General features: G+C 33.7%; 1 protein-coding gene across 1 annotated transcript; it reads right to left on the minus strand.

Moving 5' to 3' along the window:
• Nucleotides 1–524: 524 nt before the first annotated feature.
• On the minus strand, nucleotides 525–12,966 carry LOC100176604 (putative extracellular sulfatase Sulf-1 homolog). Its single transcript, XM_026840071.1, has 21 exons — nucleotides 12,840–12,966; nucleotides 12,338–12,454; nucleotides 11,530–11,652; nucleotides 9,975–10,126; nucleotides 9,307–9,476; nucleotides 8,919–9,072; nucleotides 7,573–7,748; nucleotides 6,330–6,440; nucleotides 5,929–6,046; nucleotides 5,548–5,627; nucleotides 5,195–5,233; nucleotides 5,072–5,118; nucleotides 4,606–4,856; nucleotides 4,267–4,375; nucleotides 3,961–4,048; nucleotides 3,423–3,581; nucleotides 2,747–2,943; nucleotides 2,347–2,489; nucleotides 1,778–2,069; nucleotides 1,490–1,541; nucleotides 525–1,311 (listed from the first exon to the last, which is right to left on the minus strand). Exons 1-21 carry the CDS (start codon nucleotides 12,964–12,966, stop codon nucleotides 1,128–1,130), a joined length of 2,889 nt encoding a protein of 962 aa, XP_026695872.1. The 3' UTR covers nucleotides 525–1,127.
• Between the last annotated feature and the right edge of the window lie 556 nt (nucleotides 12,967–13,522).

The following is a 13,522-nucleotide window of genomic DNA, read 5'->3' on the forward strand; positions in this document are numbered from 1 at the left end:
TATGTTCTATTTTTATTTTGCTCTTAAACTTTACTGAAGTTATTTTTCACCCTTCTACCTTAAATCACGTTAAAAAATAGTCAAATTTTATTCTATTAAAAATCATCATCTTATTTTCAGTGATTTTATAACACTCATATTTAAGTATTTTTATTACCCTTTACATTAAAAAACACCCTGATCGCCAGTATAGTACTCTCTGTAATATTAGGTGGTGTAAAAACACAGCGTTTTAAGGTATGTTTTCTGCCTAAAATGCTGAAAATAAGCAGGCTTGCCACAATGTAACCCTTGATTGATATTATATGCTTATAAATAATGCATAAATAGGTCACTAATTGCATGGAACAGAGTGATAGTTACATACATTAAAAACCCCCAGAAAACAATCACCCGCAGGACAACCCTGTTAGAGTCAAAGCCATAAAATACCTACATGTTTCTACAACTCTGGTTAGAGTTGCCCGCAATAATAAACAAGTGACATTCAATACTCACAAAAACATACGTAAAAACACATGAAATAGGTTGTCATATACATAACAAAATTTTATTTTTTAAAATTCATTCATTACATATATTAAGAGTTGAATTTTTCTCTGTGTCGTTAATATGCTGCTGAAAGGGCAAGACAGTGTTGATTTGGAAAAACTATAGCACCAACTGGAAAGCAGCAATACTGATTAAAACAGAGAAACATATGAAGATGGAAAAGCAATAGACTTTAATACTGATGTTACATAAAAAAGTTATACTGGTGACAAAATACATCATTTATTTATTACAAATTCTATGACAATCTTTTTATTTATTTTATTCTACATGAGTGAGGTTCTACACTGGACATACCAAAAGAGTTGCCTGGTGTTGAAGTGTAGTGTAACTTTTATACTTAAATAAAAAATATTGCCCGATTATTTAAACCTAAAAAAGGAACTTATCTCATAATGTTTAGCATAATAAGAATCCCCTTATAAAACAATCCAACTAAACACAGATGCATTTAGACCAACTAAACACAGATGCATGATAAAAGCTTGAATTCAAAGATAAAAACGAAACTAGTTCCATCCAGAGAGGACAGTGTTTTATAGGCAGTGTAGCCATACAGGTTCTTCATTTAAGGACTACCCCTGTAAATATTTTCTCCACCGTTGGTTGCTACTTCGTTGCCTACGACGACGTGCAGCTTGCGGTCTTGTGCGGCAAAACTTTATCCATGCAGCTTGGTCTCTGCGTCGCGTCCACGTATTACACCCTGGTCGTCTTCCACCACCTTGCGCCCTTCGCCGGCCATCTGGATATCGCTTCCTAAAACACAAAGATTGTTAGTTTGCATTGTGGTACAGTAAGCACTCTTTTAGACCAGAGGTGTTGTAGATCTATTGGCATTTAGTGCTATAAATGCTGAAGCCTCACCATGTGAAGATAAATAAGTTTCCTTTATTGAAACTCTTACATTTATACATTGGAATTTCAATAGAGTTACCTGTTTCGTATTTCACTTTTCTGCGATCTTTGGACATCCAACGGATTTACCCCTAAAGTAAAAACAATGTTATATCATAATACAGTAAAACAGTGTGGGTATATTAATACTCATGCTCACTGTTAAGTTATAACATAGGTGTCTTTTTATACATCAGACACACAGGGTATTCATACACCTCATACTCATTGTTAAGTTGTTAATTACACTCCTAACATTTTGAAGTATTACAATGAATCACACAAGTAACTTTACATTAACTTTTTTATAAATAATCAAATAACCAACCAGGTGGGTAATTAGTCGCAGGTTCTTGTGTAGTAGTTGTTGTTGTTGTTGGTGATAGTTCCAACCCAGGTTCAGGAATATCTAGTTCAATATCAGGAGTTACAGAAGGTAGTAGTGTTGTTGTTGTTGTTTCTGTTGTCGTTGTTGTTTGTGTAGCTGCTGTTGTTGTTGCATTTGATATATTTCGAGAAACATGGCAGTTGGCAGCCCCCTTACACACACGAAGTTGTGCCAACTCAGCGTTGAGTGCGTTGTGTTTATTCGTGTTCAGTTCAAGATAAGTGTTTGATCTCTGTAACAAGTATTTAGGTGTATAAAACGCAGGTTTTCTTATTAAAACACAGAGTTTTAATACAATTGTTATGGCTCACACGTCTGACACACATAATACAAATAAGCTGTCATGTTTGTATTAAAATTTTGTGTATAAAGTTGGTAAAAAAGAAACTAAAGTATATATATATATATATTTAGTTTAAAATAGCATCATCCGTTTCCTATTCAATTCAAATAGCGATAAAATGTTTCATACTTTTATAATTTATTTTTAAATTGTTTGTTTAACTAACCTGGTGTGGATCAGTTCTGAGGTCATAATACTCAACAAACCCAGTTATGAACTCACAGTAGAGTAGATTGGATGTAGCATTGATGATTCGAATGCACCAGTATGTGTTATTGTTGGAATTGGTACAATAACAACGATTTTCACCTGAAAATATGTTTAAATGGGTAAAAACCACAAATTGTAATTTGGGGATCAGCTTAGAATTTTCAATTAAACAATTTTCTTTTTCAGTTAATTTTAATTAATTTTTTTTTTCTGTACCAAATAGACTAGGGGTCGATTTTTGTACCACCCTGGTTTTGGGAGGTTATGGGCCAACTCTGGTCTAAATCTCAGGTCCCATGGCCTGTCATGCTGAGGGATCTACGAATGTATATAAGAATAAATAGATTAGAGATTACCTTCCCAAAGAGGAGGAGTTTCCCATCGATTGGCATCAAGTTTAAAGCAACTCATGCCATTCGAGTTGCACCTCCCTCTAGAAGGACGAGATTGTTTAATCTTCTTTTTTATTCGATGAAAATTCACTTCTTGTCTTCTTTCACGAAATTCTTGGAGGCGTTTGTTGTAAGCTTGCCGGATTTCCATAGCTATGATTCTGAGTATAAGGTTTATGCTGGTTTAATGAATATAAAATTAGTTCAAGGCTCGTCGCTGCTACCGTTGTGGGCGTATGTGGCCTTGGACACTTAACGGCAATTGCTCCAACCCAGTGGTCACTAATGATCGTTTAAATTGTCAGCCATACAAAAAAAAATTCCCAAAAACTATTTACTCTCAAAGTTACATCCTATTATAATGACTATCGCTTTTGGTCCATGTTTCTTGGTATACTTACAATCATAATATGCATATAGTATAGTATTGCAGTCGATCTTTTAATTTTTTATAATAAAAATCCCATTTAATCAACTTTTTTAACAGCAAACTAATTTGCCCACAGCATTAACTAGTGAACAGTACAATCAATGATAAATTTGTTTCACAGGATTATGCATTTAATCATCTCTGCGTCCACTAAATTTTGAAACTTTTAGCGATTACATACACATCATGCATCAGATTACTCTTACTTACTTCATTGGGTTAACGCTTTGGTTTTGTTGCTGGACTCTTGGTTCGATTCTCGGCTTTGGTGCTCTACCACTAGAGGTCTTACATTTGCACTGAGGCGAACGTCTGATTCGTTGCGGACTCGCTTTGTTCGTCACACAAGCGCTTGCTATCCGTAATAATCTGTATCAAAATATTTGACTTGTTACTAAGCATGCGATGTGTGGGTCTTAGGAAGACACCCGACAGTGAGCATGAGATGTATGAATACACCATGTGTGTCTAGTGTATAAGAAAACACTCTTGTTATAACTTGGCAGCGAGCATGAGGTGTAGAATACACCATGTGTTTTTGATGTATAAAAAGACAACCATGTTATAACTCCGCAGCGAGCATGTGGTGTATGAATAAACCATACGTGTCCGGTCTATAAAAAGACACTCTTGTTATAACTTGGCAGCGAGCATGAGGTGTATGAATACTCCATGTGTGTGTGGTGTATAAAAGACACTCATGGTATAACTAGACAGCCCGCATGAGGCATTGCCACATACTACTTACTTGAGACGAAGCCTTGTAGCAACAATGTGTCGATTAAGTTGCTCCAACCGTTTCTTCTTCCAACGTCTTGCACCAGTTCTACTTGCACCTTTATACAAACATGGAAAGTTTATTAAACTGATCCCATTAAAGGTAATACATGGAAACTGGGATAAATTGGATAAACCTGGCCTAGATCAAATGCCCTTGAATTTGGACAATTCTCATAACGAAATAACAATCAGAATCAAGTGGTATGAAAAATATAACAGACATATTTTGATTGAACATTTGAAATTTCTGTAGCTAGTATGACATCACACTTACCTTTATTACATTTGATTTTATATTCTGGGAACATAAACACACATTGGGGTGAGATCGCCATGTTTAGTTTGTTGAACATGACAGTTCTGTTGTTAGTGAGGGAAACGACCTGTCAAATGAAAGAGCGTTAATTTTTGTTTCAGTTATATTTGGTTGAAGAACTCTTTTGTTTTGTATTACAGGTGCATGTTTACTCAGTGTTTTATATGCAGTTTGGAAAGAATCTGTGTGTGTTTTAAATGCGCTTGCATGGTGATGTCTCAAAGTGAAGTTCTGTTCAAGGTAACGTCTCAAAAGTAAATCCTGAACAAGGTAACATCTCAAAACTGTCTCCCTCACCTCATTATTAGGAGATCTTCTTTTGGTCCTGAACAAACCATTGCTTCCACCAAAGGAGCTGAAACTTTCGTCAGAATATTTACTCGAACCCAGACCCCCTTCGTCACCACTGAGGAAGGAATGCCATTGGTTGCTTCTTCGTAAAGCTGATGCTTTTCGGATGAACCGCCGTCGCTCGTTCGTTGTTGCGAATCGTTTGTATTCGCGCTTGATTTGGTTTAACCGACGCATGCAGTCATGTGACACAGTAGCTGTGATGAAACAGGTTTTTATGACATAATAATAAATTGGTATGACATCATAATCCTCTTAAGCCACAAAAAAAGAAGTCTTGCCAGATGAAACATGGAAATAAAAATAACCTTTTAAATACCAGAAAAGATAAAAAATGGCAGCAGAAGTAACAAATTAAATAAACTAATCAAGCTCAAGCAAAGTGTGCATAAATAAAATAGAGAAAACATACTTTTCTTTTTCCCATGACACGTACACTTTCTGCGTCGTTTTTGTGATCTAAACATAGAAATGTTTGTTAACATAGATATCATATAATCATAAGTAAAGATCTAATAAAATATAATAAACCTACCGAGTTCTTGGAACTTTAAACCTTTTGCATTTTCGTATTCTATTAAGAAATAAGAAACATGGTTAAAATTGATCATAAGTTATAATATTATAGTACATGAATAAAAACAGACTAAGTAACATATTTTTATTTATTTCTTTAGAAAACGGTACCTCACACTGTATACATTAAATACCAAGGAATCAACAGCAAAACAACAGTTGTTAAAACACGCTATGAATAAAAAGTTAAAAAGCAAGGTTCTTGACTATAAAACAATTGCTAAAAGTAAAATAAACAATTGCAAAAAGTGTCACACAGTTACTTCATGGAGCCTTGAACCTTGTGTGTTATGATTCAAACAAAATACATACTTTGATTCTCCATCCTCCAACACACATGTCCATTCCTGACCAGGATCACAAGGATATTTGTAAATTGGAGATCTGCATTCCTGTTTAATATAAAGTTGAACAATTGAATGTTACTTGCTTTATTCTTCCGTGGGAAGAAAACAACAGTCATTATAACACAGGTGTTCTGTTCCATACACCTCATGCTAGCTTATGAGTTACAACGAATGTGACTTTGTGGGACTGCTAATAGCTTAGACAACCCATTAGTGACCACTAGGTTGGCACAATTTCCGTTTAGTGTCTCGCCCCAGAATACATTAGCCAACAATTGTAGCAGCGACGAGCCTTGAACCCATTACCTCTGGTTTAGAGCCAACTGTGTGAAAACTTAATACTAACCTCCTCTATTCGTTCTTGTTTCGAAGGTAGAACAGGCTTAGCAAGATGAACTCTGTTGAGTGGGATCTTCCCCCTTTCTATTAAGAAGCTATCCCTCCATGGTGGGGTGACCGGTTGCCTGTGATATAAATTTAACTTTTAACCTCATTCAACTTCAGGTAAAGCTTGGTATAACAGGGAAAAGTATGTCGCAACAGTGGGAAAAGGGCATATATGTAAATAATTTAATCATATAAAAAAAGTATGGGATAAGATGGCAGCCATTTAAAACTAATAAATAATTTTATATAATAAACTATTTTGTTTTCAATTTAAATGGTATATTCATTTTATTATTTTATTGTTTAAAATCACTGTTAAAATGAATGGGTATTTATTAGATTAATACATTGTGATCTAACCTTCTTATAACCGGCATAAAGTTTCTTCCATCCATCCATTCAGGAACTTCTACTCCAGCTATACCAAGTATAGTGGGCGCCATATCAATGTTTAGTATGATCTCATTCACACTGTGGAGTGGATGGTAATACACTATTATAAACATAGATTATATTTATTTAACTAAAAATACATAAGGATCTGGTGGCACAAAAAAACAAGAGACAAAAATCAAGTGTAATCAATTGTATAGAAAGAGATATTTATTTCATCTTAATGGCATCGTTAGTCTATTAATTAAATAGACATAGAAATTAGAAACCTTTAATAAGTGGCGGGAAATAGTCATGTGGCACATTGTTTTAAATTAAAACTACCTAATAAAAACTATATTCACTTTTAAATATATTTGCAAACTTGAAAAGCACATTCCATTATTAAACTATCCAATAATTGCAGTGTTGCGCAAATACTTTTTAATGTTTTCAAACAATACATGTAGTGTTACACAAATGTGTTTTAGCAGTATTTTAAGCTATCTACTAACTGTTTTAAGAAAGTTTGGAAAAATCGTATTTTTTCTTGGAAACACTGGTAACTTTAGTTTAAAGTGAGGTTTATTGGTTTGAGTTGTAATAAATGAGAGTAAACAGAAGTTGTTTAACCTGTGATAAATCACAGTAGTCAGTCGTAAAATTTTAATACTTTAAACCAAACATTGTAAAGCATAGGAAACCAAGCTACTGACTTATACAAGGGAAATTTTAAGCACTACAGGTTGACAACTAATAGGACGTTGAACTGTTTTCAATTACTCAAAATTCCGTCTAAAATTAAAGCTTAGCTTATTTTTAAACTTCTTATTTTTTAGTTACATGACAACAACTAAGCTTCGACATCTGGGGAGGTCTATGCATTACACTCTGGGTGTCAGGGTAATAGGCCAATTCTGGCCTAAATTACAGCATCCATGATGTGCCATTCTGCAGGACCTCACACACGTAAAATGGATCACTGTAATAACTGTTCTATGATATTGACATTAATATATAGTAGGGTGAGGGAGATTATTGAAATATCCTGACCACACTTGTAGCAGGGAATAATCAAATATCCTCAACGTGTTTTAGACAAGAGTCATGAGGATACGGTTTTATAATTCTTTGAATGTTGTTTGTTTACTATCAAATAGGACAAGAAAATAGAATGATCAGATGTTCCATCTTCACCAAATGTACTATATCAGCCACAATTATCACTTACTGCAACCCTGCTTGGATTCCAGGTCCTCTCATAAATAGAGGAACTCTTACATCAAAGTCATAAGGCATGCTCTTCCCTTTGGCTAATCCAAACTGGCCAATATGAAACCCATGGTCCGATGTATAAAGTAGATAAGTGTTGTCCAGTTCACCCGTATCTTGCAACATAGAAACAAACTAAAATGGAAAATGAGATATCTATGAGTTTTAAAAGGGCAGAATTTTTTTATTAGAAATGAAAAATACACAGATACTAAAATATTCACCTACAAAGATACTTAATAACTTGCAAGCGGGCACCAAGATGTATTAAACAGAACACCCCTGTTAACCCTTGACATTACCTGGCACATAAAAAAAAAGTTACATGCATTTACTAAGTAAAATACCAAAACCCCAAACAGAGAAAAACACTTCCACAAAAAGAAAAAATACATCAAATATTATAAATGACTCAGGAATATTATTACGTAATAATCCACATATTTCACCATCTCTTATCTTCAGTATGATGTCATAATACATATTGTAACAGGTGTGTTTGTATGAAAACATACTTGGAACTATATTCGTCATAATAAAGAAATATGAATAAGATAAGACTGGAACACCCCACACCTCTAACCAACAATGCTTTATAACTTTCTTTATATTTTCAAAGAAGAAAATGAAATCAAATGACAAGTTAGGAAAAGCAGGTTTAGTGAATGAATGTAACTTGCTGCGGTCGGAAAACAGCACTCGTTAAACAAGTGTGTTCATACACAAATAAATACGACTTTTTTTTGTGTTTAGCTGGTAATTTAGACAACCCATTAGTGGCCACTAGGTTGGAGCAATTGCCGGTAAATGTCTTGCCCAAGGAAACATTCGCCCACAGTGATAACACAGGAAACATAATGGAGAAACTATGTTTTGAAATGTGTAATTGATGTGGAAGAGCATAGTAACATCTTGGTCACATGATTTAATTAATGTGATGAGGAAGTGTATTTGTGAATATATAACCAATGTGACTTTTTTTTGAAATAAGTGGTTAAAGTGGTTGTTAGTTATGTTTCTCCCATTTAGTTAGAGTAAAATTTATGGTGAATATATACACTGAGTGTGTCTTGGGTAAAAAAACATTTGTCGTCTTAATAATTTGACGCCTTGACGGTGAGCATGAGGTGTAGTAATAAATCATGTGTGTTTGGTGTACAAGAAGACACCCATGTTATAACTCAACAGCAAGCACAAGTTGTATGAATACACCACTCGTGTTACAACTCAACATTGAACATGTGTTTATCTTGTGTATAAGAAGACACCCGTGTTATAACTCGACAGCCAGCACCAGGTACTCACCCTATCCACAGCGTCATCTACAGATCTTAGAGTTTGAAGTCGTTTCTGTTGAAGTATGGATGAGAATCTATGTTGTGTTTCATCCATTGGGACTTTCCTACTTGATATTATCCAATGTTTATCAGGGTTAGGACCGTAATCAAAACTTGGTGTGCTGGAAAGATATATAGTGTGTTATACAAAAAAATCACCCACAAAGTAACATACAAGAAACTCGTAAGCTGGCACAATGTGTATGAAACATAACACCTGTGTGAAGATAAAGCCCCATGCATCTGGGTGTTACGATAAAGGAACAATTCTGCCACAAACCTTAAGTTCCCTGCCTTTTATTCACTAATACTAACATATAAAAAAATAGAAGACTCATGATCACAAACCCTCTTACATATGAGATGTGACGTTTGCGTAAAGATGTTGGTATTGAGGAGCACCATCCTCTGATCCATGAGGAGCAGGGAAGCTGAGGACAGATAGGATCGGAGAGTCGGGTTCTTCATGTTTCTTCCGACGAAAGTAAGTCATGCTCCGATTTACTATAAGGTCAGTGAAGTAATCCTTGGAGATGAGAATTGGATTACTTTAAAGATACTTATGATTTAGCAGCATATTCTATTCATAAACATAACGCACGCACCATTTTGGTCAGTCTTAAATACATGACAGCCCTTTTTTAACTTCTTACATTACTGAACATATTGCAGTTTTTTAAACCGGGAAGCATGAAATGAAAGTCACATCTTACGTATTGGTTGTCATGTTAATATTAAGACCAATCTGTTCTACATGGGTGAGGTGCTACAACATGGGACATGAGGTATAGACTAGAATTGGTCCATTAATGAACCCTACCGGATGTTATAGCTGCTGCTTCCCCTAAAGGTAGACAATAGAAAAAAACAAACGAGAAATACGGCATACATTTTTTTTAAATCCCAGGCTTTAGTTTCTATTCTATTACTTCTGCTTATTTATTTTCTACGTCTGTCAGACAAGCTTATCAGTTATAAAGACTGGATTATTCAATCTATAAAAAATAAATCCTAAAATTCTTACATCTCGGTAATTGTCTCTGTGTGATTCCTTTACATCATTATGTCGTAGTGAATAGTTGTAATATCTTGAATTCCTGACCAATCCCATCCAGTATTGCCACCCCTGAGGTATGTAGCTACCGTTGTACTCATTCAAGTATTTTCCAAAGTACGCTAAAACAAGTTTTAAGTTAAATATGATTTAGTGAAGTTTATAAAGTTCTCATGGCTACTGTGGTATAAAATCTGATCTGGTGCTCATAAAGTTAAACGATTTTTGTATAAGGTAATACAGTAAGGATCTGGTGCTATGAAAACGTAACAGACAAAAATCAAAAGTTGGACTTAATTTTGTTTGTTACGTTTTCATAGAACCAGATTATTTCTTTACACAAGAATCGTTCAACTCTATGAGCACCAGATCAAAGTCAGATTCAAAAAAATTTTACAGTTACTGTAGTATATGGTTGTTTTTAGTGTAACAGGATTTTTGTCCCAGGTGGTGGGTTTAAAATGCGTTTGGTCCTCAATATAAATAAACAAAACACTTTGAGCAAATTTGAGTAAAAAGATTCCATATTGTCTTTAAATTGTTTACTTCAATTTAAACTTGTTTTTTTAATAGAAAATAATATTTACTGAAAAGGTAAAGTGGGGTCATGTGACCAATGCCCTCTTATGACATCACAATCTGTAAGTGGTAAACAGCCGACAATTCTCTATTTGCTTTGTAAACTAAATTGATTGTTGTGACATCATAAAAGCATTTGTGACCACTTGTTTGGGCGTGTATTTCACAATGGAATGTTAGATTTGCAGGAGACATGGAAAGTGGTAACCTGACACCACAAAGTTGATAATCTTGTCATCTTAAAAAAACAAGTCCACTTTCACCGCTTTTGCTGTTTTTTTTCTGACACAGTAGGCTATTGACGCCACAATGAACGTATTGTCAACCCATCGTTTTTAACTTTTATTTAAAAAAAAATGGACCAACTGCAGTTTTCAGCAAAATAATCGTAATATATTTTTGCCATTTATTTTACTTTTTGCAAATTTTTAGCAATTTAAAAATTAAATTTTTATCAGACTTCAGTTTATAGCAAAACAATTCGGGTACGTTTTGCAATTTTATCACAATTTACACATCACTGGTGCTTGTTTACAACATAATTGCACAATAAAAGTGTGAGGTGAAGGAACACAAAAGCCATTCATGTGTAAACATAATTGCATTGTGTTGCAACAAGAGACGATAATTGGAAACAATGTGACATTGAGGAAGGAATCTAATATGTCAATGTCACGCATAAATTACCCATGAAATAGCCTATTGTGATGTCATAATATCGGACATAAATTCATAAAAAAATTCAATCATAATATGCGATATAAATATAGAAAAAAATGTAAGACTTTTTATATTCATACATTTTATTAAATATTATAAAAAACAATTTTTATTTTACGCTTAGTTAAGAATATGAAAAAAGGTTCTTCGTTAATTAATACAACCTGTCCATTTGACAATGACATACTCTGTTAGTTTTAGCATTATACAGAGAAACAATACATACCTGTTGAATATCCAGTTTTATTGAGATAAGTTGCAAAAGAACGGGATTCATGTTTTACTTGCCAAGCGATTGAGGAACAATTCTCATTGTTTGTCAACACGTTGTGATTATGAGAGTATAATCCTACAGCATACAAAAATTAAACTTATAATAAGCTTATTATTTTCGGTTGACAAAAACATAAAAGTTAGTCGGTTGTTACAAGAATAAGCTATGGTTATATTTTAGTTTTTTTTTATTTATTTTTTTTTTACTATATTTTTATACAAATATTACATTCCTCCACTTTATAATACAAACATTTGTATATTGGAAGTACATACAGTATAACAACTTTCACAAAAGTGGGGTGTATAACATAAATTTTATTCATCTCTTTTAACTGTTTAAAATCAAATAGGCAAATATAATAATCAGTTAAAAGACAGCAACATCAAATGAAATTCATTTTTCTAAAATTTTTTTAATTAGAAACCCATGTTGTCTCACCAGTCACTAAGCGTTCAATTGTTTGAGTGTTTCCATAAATTATTAATTATCATAAAATACATTTAAGGCCTCGAAAAGGTTCAATGAAAAGTTTAATTATTTAAGAGTTCTTGTTTTTCAATGAGCGCAACACATGATTTATAATGGGGTATAACCAAACTAAACAATAAAATTTGGTAATAAAACACACACTTTGTATTTGTTGAACTAAACCAATTGTTAAACAAACAAATGTTCGTTTTAATTTTCTTAAGAAATTAATTTTCTGATACAATAAATTTTACTAGATCTTTTTAAAAAATACTTTCTAATTATTTACCTGTAAGAAAAGAACTCCTTGATGGGCAGCAAATAGGAGAAGTGGTGAAAGCATTATTGAAAGTTGCCCCATGTCTGATTAATCTCTCACGTGTATAATCCATAACATCCATCGAACCTGGGTTGGTTTTTGATGTTGGTGGGCATTAGATAATATTTTGGGTGCAAAACATTTTTTCCTAGTCCGTTTCTTTTAAACAAACATGACAGCCCATAATATTTATGTATGAATGATACAATTTTCATCTCAAACTTGGTTTCAAAAACTTAAATATTCTTTAGTAATGTCAGAAGTTAAAAAGATATACTTTAATATTAGTGGGAAAATTCAAGAGGTGGGAAAACCCACGAGGACTAAAAAAACTGTTTTTTGCATGCTATGGTAGGTGTATTAAAACAGGTAATGCTTATTTTTGAGTTAAAACATGTCTTTCTACGCATAAACTATTACTAATTTAACATATTGGTAAATTTAAAATAGTCCTATAAATTAAAATTCTTACCCAACATGAGATCTTGGTCGTCGGTCAAGAATATTACGATGTTTGGTTTGCGAGACTTTGCCGAGACGCATTTTATAAAACACAGTACAAATATGCAAAATGCGACTCTATTATTCATAAGCAACATCTGTATAAAGTTGTGGAGTTATTTTTTAGGAAAATAAACATAAAAAAGTGCACTTTTTTGCAAATGTGAATTGCAGACGAAATGAAAGTGCAGATCGTTTGCAAAGACAATATACTACCTCCAGGGAAATACCCGGTAGCCAAAAGTGTATACATTTTTAGCTGGGGGCACAAAACACTTCTTAAAACTGTCGCAAACTAATACATAACAAACAAACAATAAAAACTCTAACATAAACGTGGTGTTAATTTATCTGCTTCGCGAATGAACTACCATAACGTTTTTTCTACTCTTGTCCAATTTTTTAAAAAACTGTCGCGCCCTTTTCCTGCTTGTCAAATTAAAAAATGAAATATCCAACTGCCAACCCGGATACCTGTCCATAGTTAAGTCAATGAGATATTCGCTCAAATGTATTCCCTCGGGCGTTAACGCCAATTAGATTGTGAGAATCAATAACGAAAGCAGTAGACAATGCTAACGACCGGGCATTTGGACTATCTGTTTAACAAGGTCTATCGATCTACGAACCAATTGTGGTTCAGGTCAAACCAGT

The sequence above is a fragment of the Ciona intestinalis genome, chromosome 2 (assembly GCF_000224145.3).
Source record: "Ciona intestinalis chromosome 2, KH, whole genome shotgun sequence".
Taxonomy (NCBI): Eukaryota; Metazoa; Chordata; class Ascidiacea; order Phlebobranchia; family Cionidae; genus Ciona; species Ciona intestinalis.

Excerpts from the sequence above, each read along its gene's own strand:
- LOC100176604 (XM_026840071.1), bottom strand. The coding sequence starts at position 12,966 with ATGTTGCTTATGAATAATAGAGTCGCATTTTGCATATTTGTACTGTGT. Across the intron at positions 11,653-12,337 it reads AAGGAGTTCTTTTCTTACAG|GATTATACTCTCATAATCAC; the intron begins GTAAATAATTAG and ends TGTATGCTGTAG. Across the intron at positions 2,490-2,746 it reads AACTCCTCCTCTTTGGGAAG|GTGAAAATCGTTGTTATTGT; the intron begins GTAATCTCTAAT and ends ACATATTTTCAG.